General features: G+C 31.6%; 1 protein-coding gene across 3 annotated transcripts in view; it reads right to left on the bottom strand.

The window, feature by feature from the left end:
• LOC126886732 (apoptosis-stimulating of p53 protein 2) overlaps positions 1 to 23,727 on the bottom strand; it is a 953,306-nt gene that overhangs the window by 42,899 nt on the left and 886,680 nt on the right. For all 3 annotated transcript variants that reach the window (XM_050653743.1, XM_050653745.1, XM_050653744.1), the window contains 2 exons: positions 21,192 to 21,397; positions 538 to 718 (listed from right to left, as the gene is read on the bottom strand). In XM_050653743.1, coding sequence (XP_050509700.1) covers positions 538 to 718; positions 21,192 to 21,397 — 387 coding nt within the window. The remainder of the gene's footprint in view (positions 1 to 537; positions 719 to 21,191; positions 21,398 to 23,727) is intronic.

Below are 23,727 nucleotides of genomic sequence, written 5' to 3'. Positions count from 1 at the left end.
CTCGTATGGGAGGAAGTCCCAACTAGAAGAAGACCACGCGGACGCCCTCGACTCCGGTGGAGATAATATAGCAGGAGATCTGAAAGCTATGGGCGTGGAGAATTGGGTAGAGATTGCTCAAAACAGAGAACAGTGGAGGCATAGTGGAGTAAGTAAGTAAGTAAAGTACGACTCTACTGAGTATCGTATTACATATTTTTGTTAACTTGTGAAAGCTTAACATATTTAAATTTAGAGTAGGGACTATTGAACACTTCTCCCTTTAACTTTTAAAAAATTATATCTAAATAGTCTCTGACAACCTGTACATTATGTGAAGGATACCTCTTGATGAAACCAAATTTCGTTTAAGTTGATTTGAAGATATTGAAAGTAAACGGGGTCGGCGTGTATTGCGTACTACGTCGTGGGATGAGGAAACCGATAATTTTGTGGAGTAAAAAAACTCTACTCCTGTGGAGTCTTTTGTGGATTTAGGTTATACTCGCTACGTTATTCCTACCCCTAGTAGATAAGTACGAAAATAAAAAAACTTACCTTAATATCAGGATGAGTATTTATATTGTTAATTTGATGAGTAGGTTGAGGTTGGACGGGGATATGGTTATACGGCTCGACAGCAGCAATATTGCCTCTCGATAAGCCTTTCCGATCATTGTTTTGCTGGTGTTTCCTCGCAAAAGCCGCTTGGTTGGTCTGATCTTGATTTCCAGTCAACCTGTAACAAAATAAAATAAAAGGATTAGTTCCTAAAATACATATAATGTTTTTCTTTTAAAATAATTAGAGAAAGATGGCTTAATAAATATATACAGTTGTGTTTAGATTCAATTCGATTCTCGTGTTTCAGGGTCTACTCATCATCAGAGAGACTTGTACGAAAACTGAGCTGAACCAAAACGCACCGGCTAGTATGGCAATTATAGCAAAATAATATACCAAAGTATTCATTTAGCCACAATGTATGCATTCGGCACAGATCTAGAGGCAAGGCCTGTAAATATAGCTTGTTCGAGGAACTGTTAAATGATGTATCTAAAGCGGGTAGCAAATTTACAATTATGGAATAAATAAATGAAACTGAAAAAAAATAGGGACAAATATGAAAAAAAGAAGGACAAACTGGTTGACGAAGTTCTTTAGTTGGGGGAGTTACGTGCCCCAATCTCTAATAGAGAACGTCCTATGGATAAATAGGAGAGGTGGGAGTTAGCTGTAACCAAATGAATACTAGCGGATCAACTAAGAACATGACATAAGAGCTGCAGATATGTCATTAACTGTAGATTTGTTTAAAAGTCACACGCATTCAATATATACCCAAACATACAGGGTGTTTTATGACGAGCTCACACTATATATATCGGAAACTATTAGTAAGTTATGACAAATTTAAAGAAAATATTTTGACAGACATGCCACTTCCAACAAAAATTTTGTTATTTTAAATGGAACACCCTGTATACGATTGCATTTTTAGATTTTCTATTGTATGTTGGAAATTGTTTTAATTATATTTGTTTAATTATATTTGTTTTTTCTTTAGAAGGTTTTGTTCAGTTATGTAAATAGAACACAGTCAGTCACTATCGGTATCTGCTTTTTATACTTTTTTTTTGTTTGTAGTTGATCTATTTGATTTCCATTCATCAGATTTTGTATAATATTCATTATTATTGTTTGTTTAATAATAACAGTATATGTATTTTTCTGGTGTACAAATTGTTAAAACCCAATATGTTTATAAAAGGAGTAGGAGATTGAATGGCTTCAAGTATATTGTAGGTATTTATTACTGAATTACATTCTCGATGTTATTTTTAAATCGTATCGATTTCGGGGTAAGTTATCAGTAATTTTAGACGTATATACAAGGTGCAATAAACCCAATGAAAAGTAAATTATACAGTGTGTCTGCGTAACTTAGAACCATATGGGAAACTTTTTTAATATCAATTTTACGAAAAAAAGTTATTCTTTATAAAATGCTCTGCATAGCCTAAAACCTAAGAAGCAATCATCATATATAACATTTTATAAATGATATACGAGGTATGTAAAAAAATATGAATTTCTCTTAAGAGTAAAGTGCCTTTATATTTCACAATATCGAAAATTGTCATTAAGAAAAGTTGTTTGCAATTCAAAATTATGTTATAATCTGCATTTGCACTCTTCTAATTGAAAAATTTTTTTTTGAAAATTTTCCTCAAATTAATCACGGACACCCAACATCATTTTTATTTATGATAGCTCCGTTATTATTAATTTTACGAAAAAAAGTTATTCCTTATAAAACGTTTTGAATAGTCTCGTAACCAAAATAAAATTATAAGATATTAAATTTTGTCAATTTTATACGAGGTATGTCAAAAAATATGAATTTCGCTAAAGAGTAAAGTACCTTTATTTTTCACAATATTGAAATTTGTTATTATAAAAAGTTGTTCAGAATTAAAAACTATGTTTCAATATGCAATAGCATCCTTCTATTTGAAATATTGTGAACTATAAAGGTATTTTACTTTTGAGCGAAATTCATATTTTTGACATACCTCGTATAGAATTGAAAAACAATTGATATCTTATGATTGCATCTTAGTTTTTTGACTAATCAGACATTTTTATAAAGAATAACTTTTTTTCCCAAAATTAATAATAACGGAGTTATCTTAAATAAAAATGATGTTGGGTATCCGTAATTTGAGAAAAATTTTCAATTTTTTTTTTCAATTAGAAGAGTGTAAATGCATATTATAACATAATTTTTAATTACAAACAACTTTTCTTTATATCAATTTTCGATATTGTGCAATATAAAGGCACTTTACTCTCGAGCGAAATTCATATTTTTGGACATACCTCTTATATTATTGATAAAATTTGATACCTGATGATTGCATCTTAGGTTTTAGACTATGCAGAGCACTTTATGAAGAATAATTTTTTTTCTTAAAATTGATATTAAAAACGTTTCCCATATGGTTCCAAGTTACGCAGACACCCTGTATAATGTTTAATATGTTTTACTATAATAAAATATTCAATCATAGTCACCACGAATATTAAAAGAAAACTTGCATTATTGTTGCATTAATTCCAAAAATGAATTTCAATTGTTTTAGTTATAACACGTCTTTATAAAAATAATTATAAATATCTATTTTCTAAATAAATTGTAAGTAAAAATTTGAATTGAATAATTATTGTTTTAAATTTAAGCAAAGATACATCGTCGCAACCGCTGTATACAATAGGGATGTTCACTAATTTTTAAATATAGTTAAATTCAATAGATTACAAGGTATATAAAAACGTAACAATCATAAAACTGTTTAAAAATGTATATTTTTTAAGATAAATGAGTTCATAATGTTGATTTTCTTGGAGGCTAGAAAAACGGTACCCTGCAGCGAGGCTACGGTCTGTGACGTCAGCAGTCGTAACGTCTTTGATCGACGACTAGTTTTGTATACTTATTTACTCAGTGTATTTGAATGTGCGCAGTTTTTACGTATTTAATTATTAAAAATAAAGCCAAATAAGTGGTGTTTTGTTCCTGGGTGTGTAAATACATCAAAAAACAGTTCTGACAAGATTTTTATTACCGTTCCAGCCAATTTAAAACGGAAAAGGAAATGGTTTGTTGCAGCTAGAACTTAAAATAACTAACTTAAAGAACTAACTTAATAAAATAAACATTACAGAAGTTTTCCAGAGACTTTCGGCCCTTGGTAATAATGTAATTGTTCTTTCTGCATTTACATTTTTCAAAAATACTTATTAGTTTTCTCAGGATTCGAAAAAAATGAATGAATTTAAATAGCATTGGACCAAAATTTTGCACCTACCCCCTTAAAGAGTAAATGAAAAAGTTTCCGGACCTCAAATTTGTATTCCTTAAACTGGGATATTCCTAAAAACGGGATTCTAATAATACATACAGTAGAAGTAAACCTTGAAATAACTACATGTGGATGTAGGTATGACTTTATATTATATTAAAATCATTAATAATTTAGTGAAAAGATTGGTTGAAATGAAAATGTATAATATCCAAGTTCAAAAATATTTTTTACCTTGGAACAGTTGTCAACTCGAAATACGAAACAACCGAAATAAGATCTAGAGTTGAAAAAGACATAGCAACATTTAACAACATGCATGAGAAATATTTTCACCCATTGCGACATAATATCTCTCCCACTAAAAATGCGGCTGCTAAAATGTTATTATTTCCGGTCTTGATATATGGCGCAGAGACCTGGACAATAATGGAAACATTAATAAAAAAGCTAGAGGCATTCGAGGTGTGGGTGTACCCACGTATCCTCAAAATATCCTGGACGACCCACACCAACGTACAGGTATTGCGTCGAATGGGAAAACAAAAAGAAATCTCTTTTACTATTAAGAAACGAAATCTTAAATATTTCGGTCATATCATGAGGCATGATAAATATCGTATACTCCAACTGATAACGCAAGGTAAAATAGAGAGCAAACGCGGACCCGGAAGAAAAGACACTCATGACTTAAAAACTTACGCCAATGATTTGGACAAAAATCGATCGAGTTATTCAGAAACGCCTCAAATGAAATTAAAATTGCCATGATGGTAGCCAACGTCCACAACGGACAAGGCACATGAAGAAGAATAAAAATATTTTTAATACACCTAAACAAGGTAAAGTAATAACCAGCCAATGTATGTATACAATATGCATGCGTACAATGCATGCATACAACTTTCTCTATTTTTTTTTGTGGAGTATTAAGCATTTATTTTTTTAGCTTAAAGAAGACATGGAAAATTATATGGAATATACACTCAGTAAAGCTGTGGTAGCTTTATTTTTTTACAAGATGCCAATAAATCATACACCATTGTTACATCTACACTACAGTCGGTAGTTTATACGAATCGGCTTTCTGAAAACCTTCTTCCATTTTATTTGTTTATTTTTGTAAAACCCAAAATATGTCCTTACAAACAGTCTATTCACTTTAAACTAAACAAATTCACTATAAAACTCCACTTTAACCCTGATAAAACAAGAAGAGAACAAAATAAAATGACCTGAAACGTCAAACAGGTAAACAGTAACACTATGAGAATGGCGCGCGCTTGGGGTATGCAACTAGTGACGTCAGGCCAATAGAGAAGCGTTCTTGAAATTTAAAATAATGCTAGATTTCTAATAAAGATTTTTTTAGCTAAGGCTTTTTCAATTTTGTTGAAATTTTGGACAATTATTCCTAGGGTGTTTCTTAATCGTTTTACATGTTTGAAATGACTTTTTAATTTTTTGTGAACATCCGTATTAGCGGTAAACTGCTCGAAAAGCATATTCGAAATATTTGTGTCCATGTTTTCAGCGGGCTAGAAACAATTTATTCCTGTCGAAATACTATTATTTCTACTTGAAGGTTTAAAAATTGTTGTAGATTCACTTAGTAGTTTTTTTAGAAAAAAAATTTAAAAAATCATTAAATAAGGCATTTTTTGCCTTAAGGCATTTTAAAACAAAATAGAAAAAGTGTTTACTTCGATAAGATACGCCTAAAACAATAATTGATTCCGAAGCGAATTGGTGAAATGTTGGTAACAAGTTATTTTTTAATAATATATGCCGACCCACTTGAATAAATGAAAAAAATTCATTTGAACTTAAAAAAATATATATTATGTATAATCCAGTAAATGAAACTGAAAAAATGGCAAAACCTCGCAATTTTTTCGTCGAGCATCGATTTGTACAAAAATTTGGGATTAGGCTCATTTCACCCTCTAGTTCATTTTCTATATTGAGCCGTTGTACGCTTTTGGTTTTTTAAGGGTGAAAAGTACCCCTAATTGTAAAAAAATTATAACATAACATTTTAAACTTTAATATGGTCAACATTTGGTTCTTATTAGTTACATAATGATTATTCTATGCTTTAAGATATACTATCATAATATTTCAACCCTTAAAACCACCCTTGTTGGAGCTATATATAAAAAAATTATTTATCCTAAAATAAATAATAATAAATATAATAATATCCTAAATAAATAATAATATCCTAAAATAAAATCGATAAAAATTTGGGATTAGGATCATTTCACCCTGTACTTCATATTCTATATCATGCTTAAGGACGTTGATTATTTTTAGGGGTCTAAACTACCCAATATTGTCAAAAATTATATAAAAACACTGTAACCTTTAATATGGGTAAAATTTGGCTTTGACTGGTTAAATAATGATTGTTTTATGCCTTAGGATATAATATCATAATATTTCAACCTTTAAAAACCACCTTTAATAACATTGCAATTTTTATAAGTAGATAATTTAATAGATCTATACAGAAAAAAAAAGTAGAATTAAAGAAGTACAAAAACATTTATTTACACAAAAATACGCATTTACAAATATGTACAAATACAAATATGTAGTTTTTTAGTCATCTTCCAGTATACGAACCGGCTCTGTGATATTGTATACATTGGAAATGCTCTATTATAATCCCAAGCAGACTATTCGAATTTTCGAAAAAAAAAATCGTTTTATAAACATAGCTCCTTTATTTTTGGCGATAAAAAGTTTTTCAAAAATGATTTTGTAGGATTTTTGAAGAGCTATAAGACTATGTAAATTAAATTTCGTTAGATCCCTTAGTTTTTAATTGGGGTGAATTTAAAGGGCTTGAATAAGTGAGTTTTTGTTCGTAAATAGAGGTTTTAAACAGCTATATCTCGCTAAATAGTCACTGTAATGAAAATCTATGTACAGGGAAGTTTTAGTCATTAAAAAAGCTACAATTTAGTAGTATATCATTTTTTTCGTATTGCAGTATTTTCGGAGATATTTTGAAGAAAAAAGTAAAAAATACGAAATTGCAAAAAATCAATTTATCTTTAAACTCCAATTTTTCTAAAATTAGGCCTTTTAAATAGGTCAAACTTCTTGGGTGTATTGATAATACATACATAAAAATAATTACGGAAGGGTGAAGATCAATTTTTAATTAAGAGGTTAGTTAGCGGGTTGTTTGCATTGATTTTTTTCGTAGAAAAAAGTAGGTACCGACATTATTTTGATCATGTCGCTCAATTTTTATGTTAGAAACTTTTTATTTTATTTTTTTTCGAAGGTCTAATTGTATATTTGAAAAAAGATTTTGTAAGTTTTCCTCGAAAAATGCAAAGTTTTCCCGTTATTTGGCTTTGAATATTTCAAATTATGCACTTGACGAAAACAACTAACGGCTAAACAGGCTAAAGGATATGGTTTCAGTTTCTAAAAGATACAATTTTGATATCCACAGTTTTTTTGATTAAATGCATATTTTTCAAGTTATTCTCAAAAAACCCTCTAAAAAAGTCGATTTTTTCGTCGAAAAACTGTTACTTTCAACCACGAATAACTCGAAAAATATTAGTTTTACGAAGAAAATTTAAAAAACATTTTTTTCTTAGAATTACATTTTCCGTTAATTTATATGGTTAAAATGTAATAAAAAATTCCCACCCCCGAGATGGGGTGGCAACCACCCCAAGGTTTTAACGTACAGCGGCATGATATAGAAAATGATTCTTGGACTATTCCCTACCTTATGTACTGTGAAAATTTCAAGGACGAAAAAATTGCGAGCCAAAATGCTTCAATTCCTGGCCTAATAGAATCAAGTAAAAAAATGGTTTGGTGCATTAGAAATTCAAAAAAACTAGTCGGTATATTTCGTTTCTAAGCGTATTTTTTAGGGGTAAACCGTTCGCCTATTACCTGAAGATGGTCAATGTTATCACCAGTTTTGATATGTCGATTTATTTGCTATTATTCCCGAACAAAAGTTAGAACATAATAATCTTGAAACGTATATTCCTTAAATTCAAACTAGACACATAAAATCAACATACACGTCTGTAGTCTGTACGTCTGTACTAAATTTCAATTAAGCTGTAAGGTATAGATATCTGCAGCGAGTAGAATGCTTCAAACTATACACCAACAAGTAAGCATGCTTGTTTGTAGTTTCATAATTATCAGCTCCGAGAGCACAATTACTAATAACAAATCAAATTACATTTCTAACACATCGAACAAAGCGTTCGTTCGCTGCAAACCTAATGAAAATTTCAGCCAACTGATGCATCGGTTTCCTACATGTGCTCTTGTCATTGCCAGATTATTTAAAAATGCATTTAAAGGTGCCATTCACATTTAGGCCTGGATCCCGCGTACCAAAAAAAGTTGATTAATAGCAAGCTGAAAATTTGTTAATATCTTAAAGGTGTCTAGTCGGCCAAACTTTGATGTATGGAAACACTGGAACAGGGGAAGTTTTAATTGTGGAACAGGTTACAGGTTCTATGTATTTTGGTGGACAGAACTTCAAATTGATTTGTCACCGTTTCATTAAACTCTCATGCAAAAATTAGACTGCTATTTTTATTACCAACATAATTCCTGTCATTTGACATGTTCTACCTGTCGGTCGAACTTATTAGAATGCCCAACATATTTGTCGGACAAACATTTTTTCATTGTATATTATACAGGGTGTAACAAAAATACAGGTCATAAATTTAATCACATATATTCTGGGACCAAAAATAGTTCGATTGAACCTAACTTAGCTTAGTACAAATGTGCACATAAAAAAAGTTATAGCCCTTTGAAGTTACAAAATAAAAATCGATTTTTTCCAATATATCGAAATCTGTTAGAGATATTTTATTGAAAATGGACATATGTCATTCTTATTGCAGTAGTATCTGAAAAATCAAATTATAGTGAAATTTAAACACCCTATACAAATTTTATGAGGGTTATGCTCCTTTAAACCCCCCAAACTTTTGTCTACGTTCCAATTTAATTACTCTTGTAGTACCATTACTTAAACACAATGTTTTAAAAACTTTTTGCCTCTTAGTACTTTTTCGAAAAGTCGAGTTTTATCGAGATATTTTGAATATTTTCAAATCCACCACATATTTGTATATGGTTAAGTACGATTATGGAGACTTGGTAATAATATGAAAATTTATTTATGATTTATATTTTTAGGTATATTTTGAACCATATTAAAAAAGAAGCCACATCTCGATAAAAGGTGCCTTATCAAAAAAATACAAAGAGGCAAAAAAGTTTTAAAAACACTGTGTTTAACTAATGGTATTGCAGTAATAGTATAATTGGAACGTACACAAACATTTGGGGGGTTTAAAGGAACAAAACCCCCATAAAATTTTAATGTAAACATATTAAAAAAGAAGCCGCAACTCGATAAAAAGTGCCTTATCGAAAAAATACTAAGAGCCAAAAAAGTTTTAAAAATATAGAATTTAACTAATGGTACCACAATAATAATTTAATTGGAACGTACGCAAAAGTTTGGGGGGGTTTACGGAAAGAAAACCCCCATAAAATTTTTATGGGGTAAACAAATTTCACTATAATTTTTCTGTAAGATGTTCCTGCCATAAGAACGCCACATGTTCATTTTCAATAAAATATCTCTAACAGATTTCGATATATTGGAAAAAATCGATTTTTATTTTGTAACTTCAAAGGGCTATAACTTTTTTTATGTGCACATTTGTACTAAGGCAAGTTAGGTTCAATCGAACTATTTTTGGTCCCAGAATATGTGATTAAATTTATGACCTGTATTTTTGTTACACCCTGTATAAAGTACCTATGCTATTAAATAAACTTAAAAACAAGCTGCTAGTTTTCATAATCATAAACTTCTCAGAATGACACGTCCCACAATTAAAATCACGTTCCACAATAAAAACTTCCCATGTTCCAGTGTTCCCATACATCAAAGTTTGTCCGACTAGACACCGTTAAGCTACTAACACATTTTCAGCTTGCTATTAATCAACTTTTTTAGTACGCGAGATCCAGGCCATACGCATGTGCTCTTGTCGTTGCCATATTTAAAAATGCATTTAAAGGTATCAGTCAATTGCTTTAATTATTAAATTTCATTGGCAAATTGGATCAATATATTAGGTTATAAATAGAGATCGAAATTTTTATTATGTATCTACTTTTAATCAAGAGCAAAATTAACGAAGTCGATTAAGTAACTATGAATTAACCAAAAGCACTACAGCACAAACAGACCAGATATTAACAAATAAAAAGCCTTTATAACAAATAAAACGAACAATTTACAATTTAAGATTTTTTTAAATTTTAGACGTAATAAAAATTTTATGACAGTGATGACAGATGACTTTTGCGTGATAGTCTAGGGCGCATCTGTTTTGAGATGGACGTTGAGAGGCGACTCAAATTTTTTTGCAGAAATTGCTTGAAAATAAATCAAATAATAATATTTGAGTTATCCTCCCTCTCAAAAAGGTCCGGAACATTGTTTAAATGATCAAAATGTCAAAAATTGAAGGAAAAATTCGATTTTTTTCTTCGTTTTTGATTATAACTTTAAAAGTATTCATTTCCGAGAAAAGTTGTACTGACCTAAAAGTTGCCTAATTAAATTTTCTACAATATAGAATTGGTTAAAAATTTAAAAAATAGTCACCCTAGTTACAAAATAGCAATTATTGCGAAAAAACCATACAAAAACAAGTATTTGCATTTTACGTTTTTTAACCATTTATGCTACACTTAGGACCTTCATATTCCATCCAGTAAAACTTTATGATACAGTAAAACAACACTGTAAATTTCATTAAGATAGGTTCAACAGATTTGGCAAAATAAATTTTGCAATCCAGCTTTCGTAAAAAAAATTCATTTTTTCAAAATGTTACAGGACTGAAAATAAAGCAGATGGCAAGTTGAAATTTTTTTTGCTTATAGAAGTGTTCTGTACCTTTCATTTGCAATTTTCAAAATTAAAATCGATTAATTACCACGGCGTCAGAAAATGTTTGAAATAAACAATAATTTTTGGTGCTACGCGCAGGACAGCGGTGTTCGATTCACACAAGTTAATTTCCACCAAAATTTCTTCCAATCTTTATCTAATATATTATTTGCTTACTCTACATTTTGTTGTATTTTAATATTTTAATTCCACAAAAATCAAACTAATTTTATTATTGTTTGTGAAATATTGTTTAAACAATTGCATATGTTTAAAAATAATAAACTTTTATTATTTAAGTTAAAATATATGAACAAAGAAAGTTTTTGCTAATAAAAGTGTTATTTCAAAAGATAGAGTATGTGTTTTTATTTTGCAATAAACAAATTTATTTATTTATATCGAGATGTACCAAAAATTAAAATGTATCAATCATTATCAAAGGTCATTGGAATGCCCAATCAAAGCAAACTATCCGCTGTCCTGCGCGTAGCACCAATAACTAATGTTTATTTAAAAAAATTCTTGACGCCGTGGTGTTAATCGATTTTATTTTTGCAAAATTGCAAATGAAAGGTACAGTGCACTTCTATATGCAAAAAAATTTTCAACTTCCTATCTGCTTTATTTTCAGTCCTGAAACATTTTGAAAAAATGAATTTTTTTTACGAAAGCTGGATTGCAAAATTTATTTTGCAAAATCTACTAAACCGATCTTAATGAAATTTACAGTGTTATTTTACTGTATCATAAAGTTTTTCAGCATGAAATATGAAGGTCCTAAGTGTAGCATAAATGGCTGAAGAACGTAAAATGTGAATACTTGTTTTTGTATGTTTTTTTCACAATTATTGCCATTTTGCAACAAGGGTGACCATTTTTTAAATTTTTAACCAATTGTATGTTATAGGAAATTTAATTGCGCAACTTTTATGTTTGTACAACTTTTCTCGGAAATGAACACTTTTAAAGTTATAATCAAAAAACCAAGAAAAAAATCGAATTTTTCCTTAATTTTTTGACATTTTGATTATTTAAACAATGTTCCGGACCTTTTTGAGAGGGAGGATAACTCAAATATTATTATTTGATTTATTTCCAAGCAATTTCTGCAAAAAAATTTGAGTCACCTCTCAACGTCCAAATGTACTAATATTTTTACAGATGCGCCCTGGTCTATGATGGCAGCTTTCGATTTTTAATCGATAGTATAGCATATTGAATAATTACTAAATCGGTAAAGTTTTGGTTTATTTTATATGAACATAATTACAAAATACTACAGAATTTCACTGTTTGACATAAATTTAATCAACAGTGTCTTAAATTTTGTACAATATTTTTGATAATTAAAATAAATAAATTGTAAGTTAACTAAAATAAATAATCGACTACTGCCATCGACCACTTACGTTCTTACTACCACGTAAGTGAAATTCTTCTTTCAGTACAATAAAGTGTTACTTTACTGCCGCAAATGGCGGCAAGTGAGTACAATAATGAATGACTTTAGTGACGGTTGGCGATAAAAATTATTTTTACAGCTCAAAGAAGCTTTTATAAGATAAATTCCCCAACACTTCTATCGAATTTACGTACATCTTTTGCAAGAGCTTTTTCTTCCATTACACAACCTGTAATATTGCAATGGCGAAATAAACGAAAAGGTTTTTACCAAAAAAAGAAATAAAAGGTGAAAGTAATTGATGAATAATCGTAAAATTCCACTTGTCTCACTTGTTCGGTTTTTTACGAGTGTACCTCTGTTACCTGTTATCGTTGTGTTGATGGTGGCTTTATATAAAACAGTGTAGAGGTGGGCATACACGAAATTATTCAATTTTTCAGCCGCGTTCAATTCAGCCACGTTCAATTTGTTCTTCGTCATTTTCGTGTGCGTCATTATTTAAGGACATTGGCAATCATGCCGGCGCATTTTACTCTATTCAACGGTTTTAAAGAGTTCTGCGGTTGTTTTTCCACTCCACTGCTTTAAATGTGTCATTCAGGATGTGTGTTGTCTCCACAGTGGCGGATCTACAAGGGAAATTGGGAAATCCCTACCCCAACAAGGGGGAAGAATCCTCGCCCCCAAATTTAAAGAAAACAATTGTTGAAACATAAAAATATATTAGCTGGCAAGAAACTTAAACTATAGACAGACAAATTCAACCCAGTAAACCCACTAGTTATGAAAATTAGGGGAACTTAATGCATATTAGTTATTATTTATGTCTTTCTAAATCCGCCACTACGTCTCCCCGGTCCTCTCTTTTTCATTTTCTTCCATTTTGCTTCCACTGTCTCTTGTATAATCGATCACATCAACTCATATTAATTCATGTCTTAGCATATGATCAAAATGCTTATTTTTCTTGAAACGGTTCCAAAGAACTTAAATTTTTTGCCTCATCCAGAAACCAAAAATCGTAAATGTACTGTAACATATTTTTGTCTTACCCTGTAGACATAAGAATATCGCTTCAAGGAATTTATTTCTGTTCCGAAAAATACGTGGGGTATAATTCAATATGGAATTGTAGTTTATCAGTTTTGTTAAAAGAAAGACGTTATATTATTTTATAGTCATATCTACATTCGATTTCCTGTGTTTAAATTCTCGCCCGTTCAGTTTGTGATGTAAAAAAAAGTTACATTGTATTATAATGATCAACTGGCTCCACGAATCTTGGGAGTTAGATACACAAACGTGCTAATATCAGTATCAGAGAGCGCAGGTGTTAATTGTGGACTCATCAATATCTTTATTAAAAATGTTAGAACGGAGAGAGGTTTGCTGACTTTGCGAACTGATTTTTGATGGTTCTCTACTAAGTAGGTTGGTTTTAGAATATATTTTGATTTTCCCTATTGGTCGATAATAAGTGTAGGAAGCTTAGTTATTTTTTTTATTAGTCAATGATGAAAGAAGGAAGAATTGAACTTTTTTCTTATTGGTTGATTGGATGAGTGGGTAGAATGAGGAAATGGGAGAGGGTTTTGGCAGGAAGCGTTTTGGTTTGAGGAGATTCATTCAAGTTGTGAGATTATGGAATTCAAGTTTGGGCTTTCAAAGAGAGAGGTCTGTTGTAGCCTCCACAGAACCGCTTTGGCGGTTTTCTGAGAAATTTAAGTTCAAAGATTAAGTTTTGACGTAGTTCTTAATCAAGTTTTTTTTAAGTTCCTAAAAATTTTTAAGTTCCTAGAGTATTAGAAGCAGTACCTATGTAGTGTTAGAAACTGTTATCCTTTCGTGACTTCCTAGCCACAAGCCAAATGCCGCTGTTAGGCAAAGAGTCAGTTTATTTTAGTGTATACTACACTACCTAAGTTTCTTTTTGTAAGCAGTTATGGATTAAGTGCTAAAAATAATCCTAAATACCTCAAAAGTTATTTAAATATTTTAAAAAAGTCAATATGAACAGACTCATTTGGAAGTTGATTTATTTTTGCTGAAATTTTTCATGGAAATAAACATTTTTGTACTACTATTTATCTGAATTAAGTGAAAAGTGCGTTTTTTGGACATTCACAAAGTGAAGAATAAGGACAGGACTATATAACAAGGTATTGTTTGTAAACTTTTTTATCGTTTTTGTAAACAGGATCTTTAATATTGTACTTCTAAAAAAGCTCTATCATTTGTCTTTTTTATTTTTTTATCTTTATTTTAATAAAAATTTGATTCATTTTGCAATAATGTTTGTTATCCGGTCCTTTTTTCTTGGTCCTAAATGATATTCAACTGAGAACATTATGGTAAGTCATGTTATATTTATATTTATATTTATGTAAATGTGTTTGTATCTTATGATAACTAAATATTTTTATTAACTTTTTACTTGAGTTATTTTTCTCTGAAGTTTCATATATATTTCGTCATTCATTTTCTTTTTATCCAATTTTTTTCTATTATATTTAAAATCTATTAGGAATCCACACCCCTAGATCTCTGAAGACTTGGAGCTACCGAGGTACTACGAAAAGTTACGTAGCACCAAGTATAGATATTTTTATGTTTGTTTAATTTGTCGTGATACATATTATTTTTTGCCTTTTTTATCCATACGCTGGTGCTACATAAAATGGCTTCCATTCGTGGGGCTGTTATATTCTTTCCTTCATAGTGTTGAGTATTTCTTTTCTTTTTGCTCTTTCTTAATGTTTCCGTGTTTGTTGCGTCCGTAATTGTCCAGGCTTTAACTCCATATAAAAGGGTAGAGAATACGTATTATCTCAATACTCTATGCTTTTGCATTTTCCATTGTTTTCGTATTTGAATTTCCAGATCTCTGTACTTGGCGATTTTTTCAGTGTATTTAGCACGCACGTTGTCACAACAATACGCATACCTAACCCTAACAACGTATTGTTGTTAGGTATCGCCAAATCAATGAGTGTTGTTTGTCTCGTTAATTTGTTAACTAATACGAGATTTGGTCTATTATGTGCCACTGTTTGGTCTGTGCGGTCCCAGGCAGCTTGTAGTTGTCATTCTCAAGCATGCTCTTAGGAACGTATTGATACTGTGGGAGATGACCCGTTTGAAGAAGTCCCAGGTATTTGATAGCCTAGATATTTGATAGCTATCTCTTGAAGTTTCTTACCGAGTCATGCCGTTCCTTATATTTATTCAGTTGCAACAAATGCCTGAAAGTCCCCTGTAAGATGTTGGATGGTTTCTTGGGCTTGACATCCATATCGGCATTTGTCGGTTTGGACCTGAGGGTTCTTGACGATATATTTCAGGTATCTTTTAATTGGTATAACCTGATCCTGAATGGTTAGTAATGAACCTTCTGTTTCAGGGAACATCTTTCCTTTATTCCCTCTATTATTCTTATATTATTATATGATATTTTGTAACACATTAATAATACCTCTACACTCTGACACCCACTCATTGCGTAATAAATTTACCCCCGTATGAACGAGTTGTTTTGTTCAGCTACCCGTGCCAAAAGACCGGAACTAATAGCATAGCACCGATAAAACAGGTCGGATTGGCCACAGCGGGATGGTTTTTTGATGAAATATGGCGAATTGAGAACGCGAACATTGTGAATTGCAACTGAAGCTACTTTTAAGCGAAAAACTGCAGGTGTACAAGAAATATGTATTTAAGGAAATTAATTCCCAAATTGAGATTATTTATGAAGGAGGGGTTTAGTTGGTAGGTTATTATCTAAAAGGGTTTCGGAAAGGAATGAACAATATTTTATAGATCGACAAAAACTGTGATTATTAAATTAATTAAAATATATTATCGCATATGGGCCGGCGTAGCTCAGGCGGTAGTATGCTTGGCTCGAGTGCTGGTAGGCCGGAGTTCAAATCCCACCGCCGCGCGCCGGCAAGAAAAACAACTAGACATTTTTAGCATGAATAAAGTGAGTACCTTGGGTAAAACCAGGTAACCAGGGGGTAATAATAGGCGATTGAAGCGTAGTACTGGCCCTGTTCCTGTTACCTTCCTTGTATACCGTAGGACCTAGATATAGCAGACTAGAGTTAGTGCAAAACCTCGTGAACCTTGAAAATGCGTATGTATAACCGAAATAAAATGAAGCCTAAAAACATACGACTATTTTATTTGCTGCGAATTGCGCGACAGGGTCCCATCTGCACCCTGATATTTTCAGTAATGTCGGATTCAATCGTTTCGTTCGTATATTGACGTCACCAAATGAATGAATTAGGTTCACGAGATTTTGTAACAACAATACCCTGCTATGGCTTCCCCAATTTTTTATTGCAGATTTGGAATTCTTACGTAAAAATAAGTAACTTTCATCCGAGCCATTTTTTTTGAATTATGGATAGATGGCGCTATAATCGGAAAAAACGATTATTGGAAATGGAAAATTAAATTAAAAATGAAAATCCGCACTAAAATGGAAATCTTTTTTTGGTTTTCGGACATAATCTTCTCAACCACTCACGTCAATTACTCACGTCCCTTAATTTCATTAAGTTTCTTCTAAATATTGTATTTTTGAAAAAAAATTTCATAAGCTCCTTTTTTATCCAGAAATAATGATTCTTGGTAGCTCCGGAAATAGCACTTGGAAACAACATAAAAGAAAAAGAGACCTTCAATGGACCACGTTAAAGTGAGACCACACTGGATACATATATGATGCAAGTTTTAGTTGCTTATATCTAGATTAAGCAATATATTACTCCCTCTTAAAAACCACTTATGAAATATCCCGTAAAATCATATTTCATGAGCTAAATGTAACCGAGTGTGTATGAAAATCCACGCTTTTGCCCTAATTCCCTACATCCAATATACTTTAAGTGCATCTGGCAAACAACGAACTCAAACTCCAAAGAAGCGGCTGCTAAATAAACAATTAGGGAAGTGGAAGTGGATATACGGAACTGTGCACACAGTTGCTCACCACCAATTAGTAAGGTAAATCAAGTGATGCAACCCAAAATCAACATCTAAAGCACGCGAGTTTTCCACGCCGTCGCTAATTCAATTGCATCTATTTTGCTTTTGTAAGAACTTTACCATTTCCACCTCCAAAATTCGTTCGGTATGAGTATTTGGACCGAGAACTGACTGTATTTATATTTATTTAGCGTATGCCGACATCACAGTTAAGTTTTTGTATATAAGCATAGCATATAATCAAACATCAAACATCAAATATAGAAAGATGGCCTATTTTGGACACGTAGTAAGGGGAGACCGGTCTAATATTCTTCAACTTATTATGATGGGTAAAATCGAAGGACGCAGAGGAATTGGTAGAAAGCAGGCCTCTTGGTTGAAGAATATCCGGGAGTGGACAGGAATAAAGAAAGCAGAACACCTATTTAGAATAGCTCGAGACAGAGACAGTTTCGCCATGTTGATCGCCAACGTCAAGGGGACTTGATAGGGCACGTTAAGAAGAAGATATAAGCATAGAGGACAATACATTACAAACAGTAAATAACATTTTTTGCTAAGAGCTAAAATTTGGTGATTGATCAATGAGTAACTTTTTATCTATCCTAACTTACTAACTAGTTAATAGGGAGTTTTTGTTGCTACGTAACGTACGCATCTCCGTATACGTAAAGCAACTAACGTGTGGTAGAGGAAGAACGTTAAAATAGGTAGTTTTTGTAGCTGCCTTAACGTAACGTAAAGCAAATCGTAAAGTCATTTTTAAATTCCGTTGACATTAAAAAAATAAAACAATGTTCACACAATATACAAATATAAAAAAAAGATAAATGAATGATGAAATGGTATGGTTTTAATTGCTTCTATTTAAATATAAAAATATTATTTTTCCTTAGGTTAAAATTTTTTTATTTTTGTTTATACCTACTTTTTAGTTGTAAATTATTGTACCTACATCAGAATTCCAGTATGTAAATAGTTTGGTCATATTTATTTGAAAATTTTACTGAAATTAGGTCATTTGTTTATCTAGTTATTAATTATGGTGATCACTGTATTTCTTAATTAAATTAATACAAGATTTGTTTGTTTTGCTTTATTAATAGACAACTTAAAAACAATAAAATTTTAAATCTATTATGAAGTTCCAATTTCCAATTACAAACACAGAATAATTTTACTCAAATAGACTAAACCAATAACCAATATAACCTTTAAAATGTTTATAAACGGGTAGTACGCTGATGAAATGTTCATTTTGGTAGGTAATCGGGCAAGATCCTCGTGTGCATTCGGTGACTTTCGTCTCGATAGGGATGCGTTCTCACGTACGTAGCAGAACGTTACTTTAGGTAATACGCATCGAGATACGGGAGTTCAACCATTAATGCGCAAGCGTATATGTCAAAAAGATGCGTTACGTTTACGTATTTGTGTGCACAAAAACTCCCTAATATCTAAGAGTCACCCTTTGATATCTTCTTAGTTGATTTTATTGTCACTGGGGCATTTTTTGCTTGCCCGCTATCACACAAATCGCTGCTTTTTCATTTTATCACACACTACATCAACAGACATCAACACGTCGCTTGCAAACTAGTCGCGCAATGCTCCGCTTTTAACTTGTCACACACTACACCAAGTCGTGAGGTTTGATCCTCTTCATTTCTGATTTAAGTTGTCCAGGAGCTGGATGGCCTCAATATTTCCGTGGAGCAGAAGTCTTTTTTCGTGACATTCTGCGTGCTTTCGGGTTTCCTTGTCGACTGACTCCATTCGTAGATCCTTGTGGAGGTCGTCATTACGGATGTACCAGGGTGCTTTAACTATTCCCCTTAATATTTTAGGCTAATTTTATTCATACTTTATATTTTCGAGGGTGCTGAAAATGAAAATGAGGTTTATTTTGAATTTTATGTGGGGGAACATTGTCAAAATCGCAATTTTAACCTGAAAATAAAAAAAAATGAAATCACGTTTTTTGCGTTTACCTCGCTACAACTCTGTTCCATTTTAATATTTTTTTCTGAAGTTTTTACAGTATATAGCTGTAATATTTCTGAAGTAGTATACGTGGGTATAGTGGGTATACGTTTTCGGTGGGTAAAAATATCTTTTGAAGGTAAAAATTATTTGACTACCAGAGACGTAACAACACTCGGATAAGTTTCTTACACCTTTACAACTTTTATTTGAACTATGTATATTTCACTAAACTATATAAGAAAAGTTTTACAGCCAAAAAATGTTTTTTTTTCACTTTTTATGATTGTTTAAAAAAAAAGCACAAACCTTTTAGAAAAAGTTATCTTTTATATACCTTTTAGAACCTTCAAAAACCTCTATTTTTAGGTGTTCTCTATAAAGATTTTTAGGTGAAATCAATGATTTTTTCACAGATAGACTGGGGTAAATGTCAGACAAAGAAACAAACACAATGCCGTCAATTTTTATTTTTGGACCAAGTTTTCAGAACGCCTAGAAAATAGAGAAACTAAGTTGTGAAATTATTCAATCGATTTAAATGTAAGTAAGTATTCCTAGACAGAACAAGATCCTCACCGATGCCGTGAGGTAAGATAAAAAGAAGAACCGACAGTGCAGCAATGATTAATAAGCACTGTGATTAACTTTCTTGTAGAGTATGTATTTCGCAAGGGAATGCTTACAATACACCACAATTATTAGCGAAGAGGAAAGAAAAGTAGATCGATATTGTCAAGGATGTGACAGTTAAATTAAAATATGTACTCAGCTGTTACGTTAAGCTACAAGGGGAAGGTAGAAAATTCTCCGTGAGCTCTACCATCCTGATGTTTTACATTTTTAGACGAGCAGCACACCTCCAAAAATATCGTTTATCGAGATACTGACAATGGGTAGTGGATGGCTAATTTTGGTCTTACTTTATGTTTTTGATGGTGCTGAAAACGAAAATTAGGTTTATTTTGAATTTTACATGGGAGAACATTGTTAAAAACGCAATTTTACCCTAAAAATAAAAAATCACGTTTTTTCTGTGTTTAACTGGCAACAACTCTGTTCAGTGTTATTATTTTTTTCTGAAATTTTTAAAGCATATATTTATCACCTTTCTGAAGACTAAGGGACTAGTTGCAAGCCTTCGGTCCTATTCTAATAAAAGTTATGAATTTTTTAAAGCCCAAGGTACAGATTTCTGAATTGCAAAGTTAAATCGTAAAGTTGAGTGACAAAATTTGAAATTTAGCTGTTTAATCACGTTAATGTTAAAATATAGAGCACAAAGAACTTTTCTGGGGAGTTTCAGATCAAAATGTTTTATGGAAAAAATTGCAACTTTTATTTAAAAAAAAATCGTGATTTCACTTTTGGTATTTTTAGGGTAAAATTGCGATTTTGACAATGTTCCCCAATTAAAATTCAAAATAAACTTCATTTTCAGCACCATCAAAAACGTAAAGTAAGACCAAAATTAGCCATTCACCACCCGCGTTCACTAGCTATCTCGAGAAATAAGTGTTATTTTGGGGGTGTACAACGTCGGTATTCAACCATTTTTGTCTATAAAACATTTTGATCTAAAACTCCCCAGAAAACTTCTTTGTATTCTATATTTTAACATGGACGTGAATTTCCGTAAAAGCCGAATTTAAAATGTTGTTACTCAACTTTAGCGATTTAACTTTGCAATTGACGAATCTGCACCTTTTATTTTAAAAAATCATAACTTAAGAATCATAAGAATGACACTGAAAGCTTATAACAGGTCCCATAGTCTTCAGAAAGGTGAAAAATATAAATATGTTGGAGAAAGGATAGAGCCGTTAGAAGTTGATGGAAGGAGTGGGAGAGGCAAAGTGTAGTAGATGAGAAAATGGAAGGACTGTGTGGCAGAGAACTTGAGAGAGAAGAAGAAGAAGAAGAAGAATTTTAAATGCTTTGATAACTAAAAACTACTGAAACTTACCTTACTAACTGGTGGTACGCCGCCTTGTGTGACGTAGCGCTTATCTGATTGGCTAATTGCTGATTTAGCATCCGTTTCCGGTGCAGTCGCTCTTGAAGCTCTGATATTCGTTTGTCGATTGCACTCATCTCCTCCTGTCTCGCCGTTAAAGCCTCCCGTTGTTGGTGTAGCCTTTGATTTTGTTGCTCGTTTAATTTGTTTCGATACTGAAACAAAAAAATGTGGTTAAAATCAGTTAAGATCAATATTAGTACATAAAGTATATTTCACAAATCGAATTAAATCTAAAACTGTCTATCCTTAATTTATTTTACTCATATTTAAGTACTAAGGATGCAGAATTCTGTTGGAATTTTATCTAGATAAGCTGGCAGGTGATGAATCTATAGTGTAGATTCTCCCATTGCCTGCTATTTATCGACCTGTGTCTTTATAAATTTGTAAAAACTCACTAGATAGTCACCAACTGGCAATAGATAATCACCAACGACTCTGCATTCCCACCTATAGAGAATTTTCGGACAGGTTGTATATTAGTGCACCCAATAGCTTGATATGCAACACCGTTGTCATATCCTCAATTTTTTCATACTATCAATTACATAAAGTTATAAAATAGTCTTGAAACACTAATAAAGGAAAGTGTTTTATGTTGTTTTTAATACAAAGAGCTCAAAAGAGGCATTTTAATTATAAGAAAGTATATAAATAGATAAATCAAACATATGAATGATTATAATAAATTAAAAAATAGTTTTGAATAAAGTAAAGTTTTTTAATACAAAAAGCTCAAAAGAGACATTTTAAATCAAAGTTGATTAAAATTGTTATAAAAAAGTAGATCAACTGATAAATAAAAAAGATAAATGAAGATAAACTGTATAAATGTTTTTAAATCAAAGATAATTTAAATTGTTATAAAAAAGTAGATAAATAGATAAAAAAGTAGATGATATGTTTTTTGGGAACGCACGCGATGTTTAGAGCACGAGCGACAGCGGAGCGAGTGCTATACATCGCGTAAGTTCGCAAAAGTATTTCACGCACAGTTTCATACAATATTTTATCTACGATAAACAAATAAAAAAAACTAACTGTTCGTCACTGGAATTTATTTCTATTCCACAATTTTTCGAACTTTGACATTTAAAAATTCTAACTTCTTTCAAACCACAAAACTGTCAAAACTTTTGTCGTAATTTATTGCTGACAATGTCATCACCATAACAACGCGAAAGTTAAGGATATTTGATTATGTATATGAAAGTGTGCCAAAAACAGTGCGAAAAAGTAAATCCTATTTAAAATACATTGTTACTTCACGTACACTTTAAATCCTTCACGCACTGCTATCTATAATGACAGTTTTCACAAACTAAAAACTTATACATAATATTAGTCCTGTCACCAGGGGGGTACAACGGCCTCCTTAATTCAGATGGACTTACCCAAGTTTTTTTATGTATTCTGACCCGTAGAACACGAATTTTTTGGGTAACAGTTGATCCGCATGTCGATAAGGTTGTTATAAACAAAGAACTTAAGGAATTACATAACAGCGATTTTTCGCAAAACAAAACATTTTTTGTATTTTTTGGGTGATCCTCAGCAAAAAATGGTCTTACAAGTTTTTTCGAGGGATGTATAGTTTTCGAGATAAACGCAGTTGAACTTTCAAAAAATCGAAAAAGTGCAATTGTTGAACCCGAATAACTTTTGATTAAAAATTAAAATAGCAATTCTGCTTACCGCATTTGAAAGTTCAAGTCAAATTCTATCGGTTTTGATTACTTTCATTGCTACATATAATCATATAACAATCTTATCGACATCCGGATCGACTGTTACCCAAAAAATTCGTGTTCTACGGGTCAAATATATAAAAAAAAACTTGGGTAAGTCCATCTGAATTAAGGAGGCCGTTGTATCCCCACTGGCGACAGGACTATATGAGATAGAGTAGATAAAAATAGTTTTGAAACACCAATAAAGTAGTTATTTATTTTTGTAGGTATATTTTTAACATTGATTGAAATTATACAAGAAATAAACAAAAAAAGTATGGCAACACTGTGACGCACAAACATAATATTCAGATGCCGCATTTTAGGTTATATACTAACTAACTAATATACTACCTGTCCGAATTTTCTCTGTCTCTATATTTCACGAATTTGCGACCATTGACCATTTTGAATTGTCGCTAGACACTGGAAAGCCAATGGTCCACTCTAATAGTTCAGCATAAGAAGTACGAAAGTAAATTGTTCTAGCAATGAAAATCCGGCAAAAAAGCTCCGAAATGGCCAAGAGATGATCAATGGATCGGAAAGGTCATGACCACTGTAATTTGGTATTGAAAAGACATTATTTTAATTGACTATCTTGAAAAAGTTAAAACTATCAATAGTCAATATGATTGTGCATTATTAGACAAACAGAAGCAGAAACTCAGTGAGATACGACCCAATAGCGAAAAGAAAAAAGTGTTTTTTTTCCAAGACAATACACCGACTCACTATGGTTTGTTTTTTAA

Source organism: Diabrotica virgifera, chromosome 6 (genome assembly GCF_917563875.1).
Source record: "Diabrotica virgifera virgifera chromosome 6, PGI_DIABVI_V3a".
In the NCBI taxonomy this organism is placed as follows: domain Eukaryota; kingdom Metazoa; phylum Arthropoda; class Insecta; order Coleoptera; family Chrysomelidae; genus Diabrotica; species Diabrotica virgifera.
The sequence above is the reverse complement of the archived record's forward strand: the minus strand, read 5'-3'. Positions and strand labels throughout refer to the sequence as shown.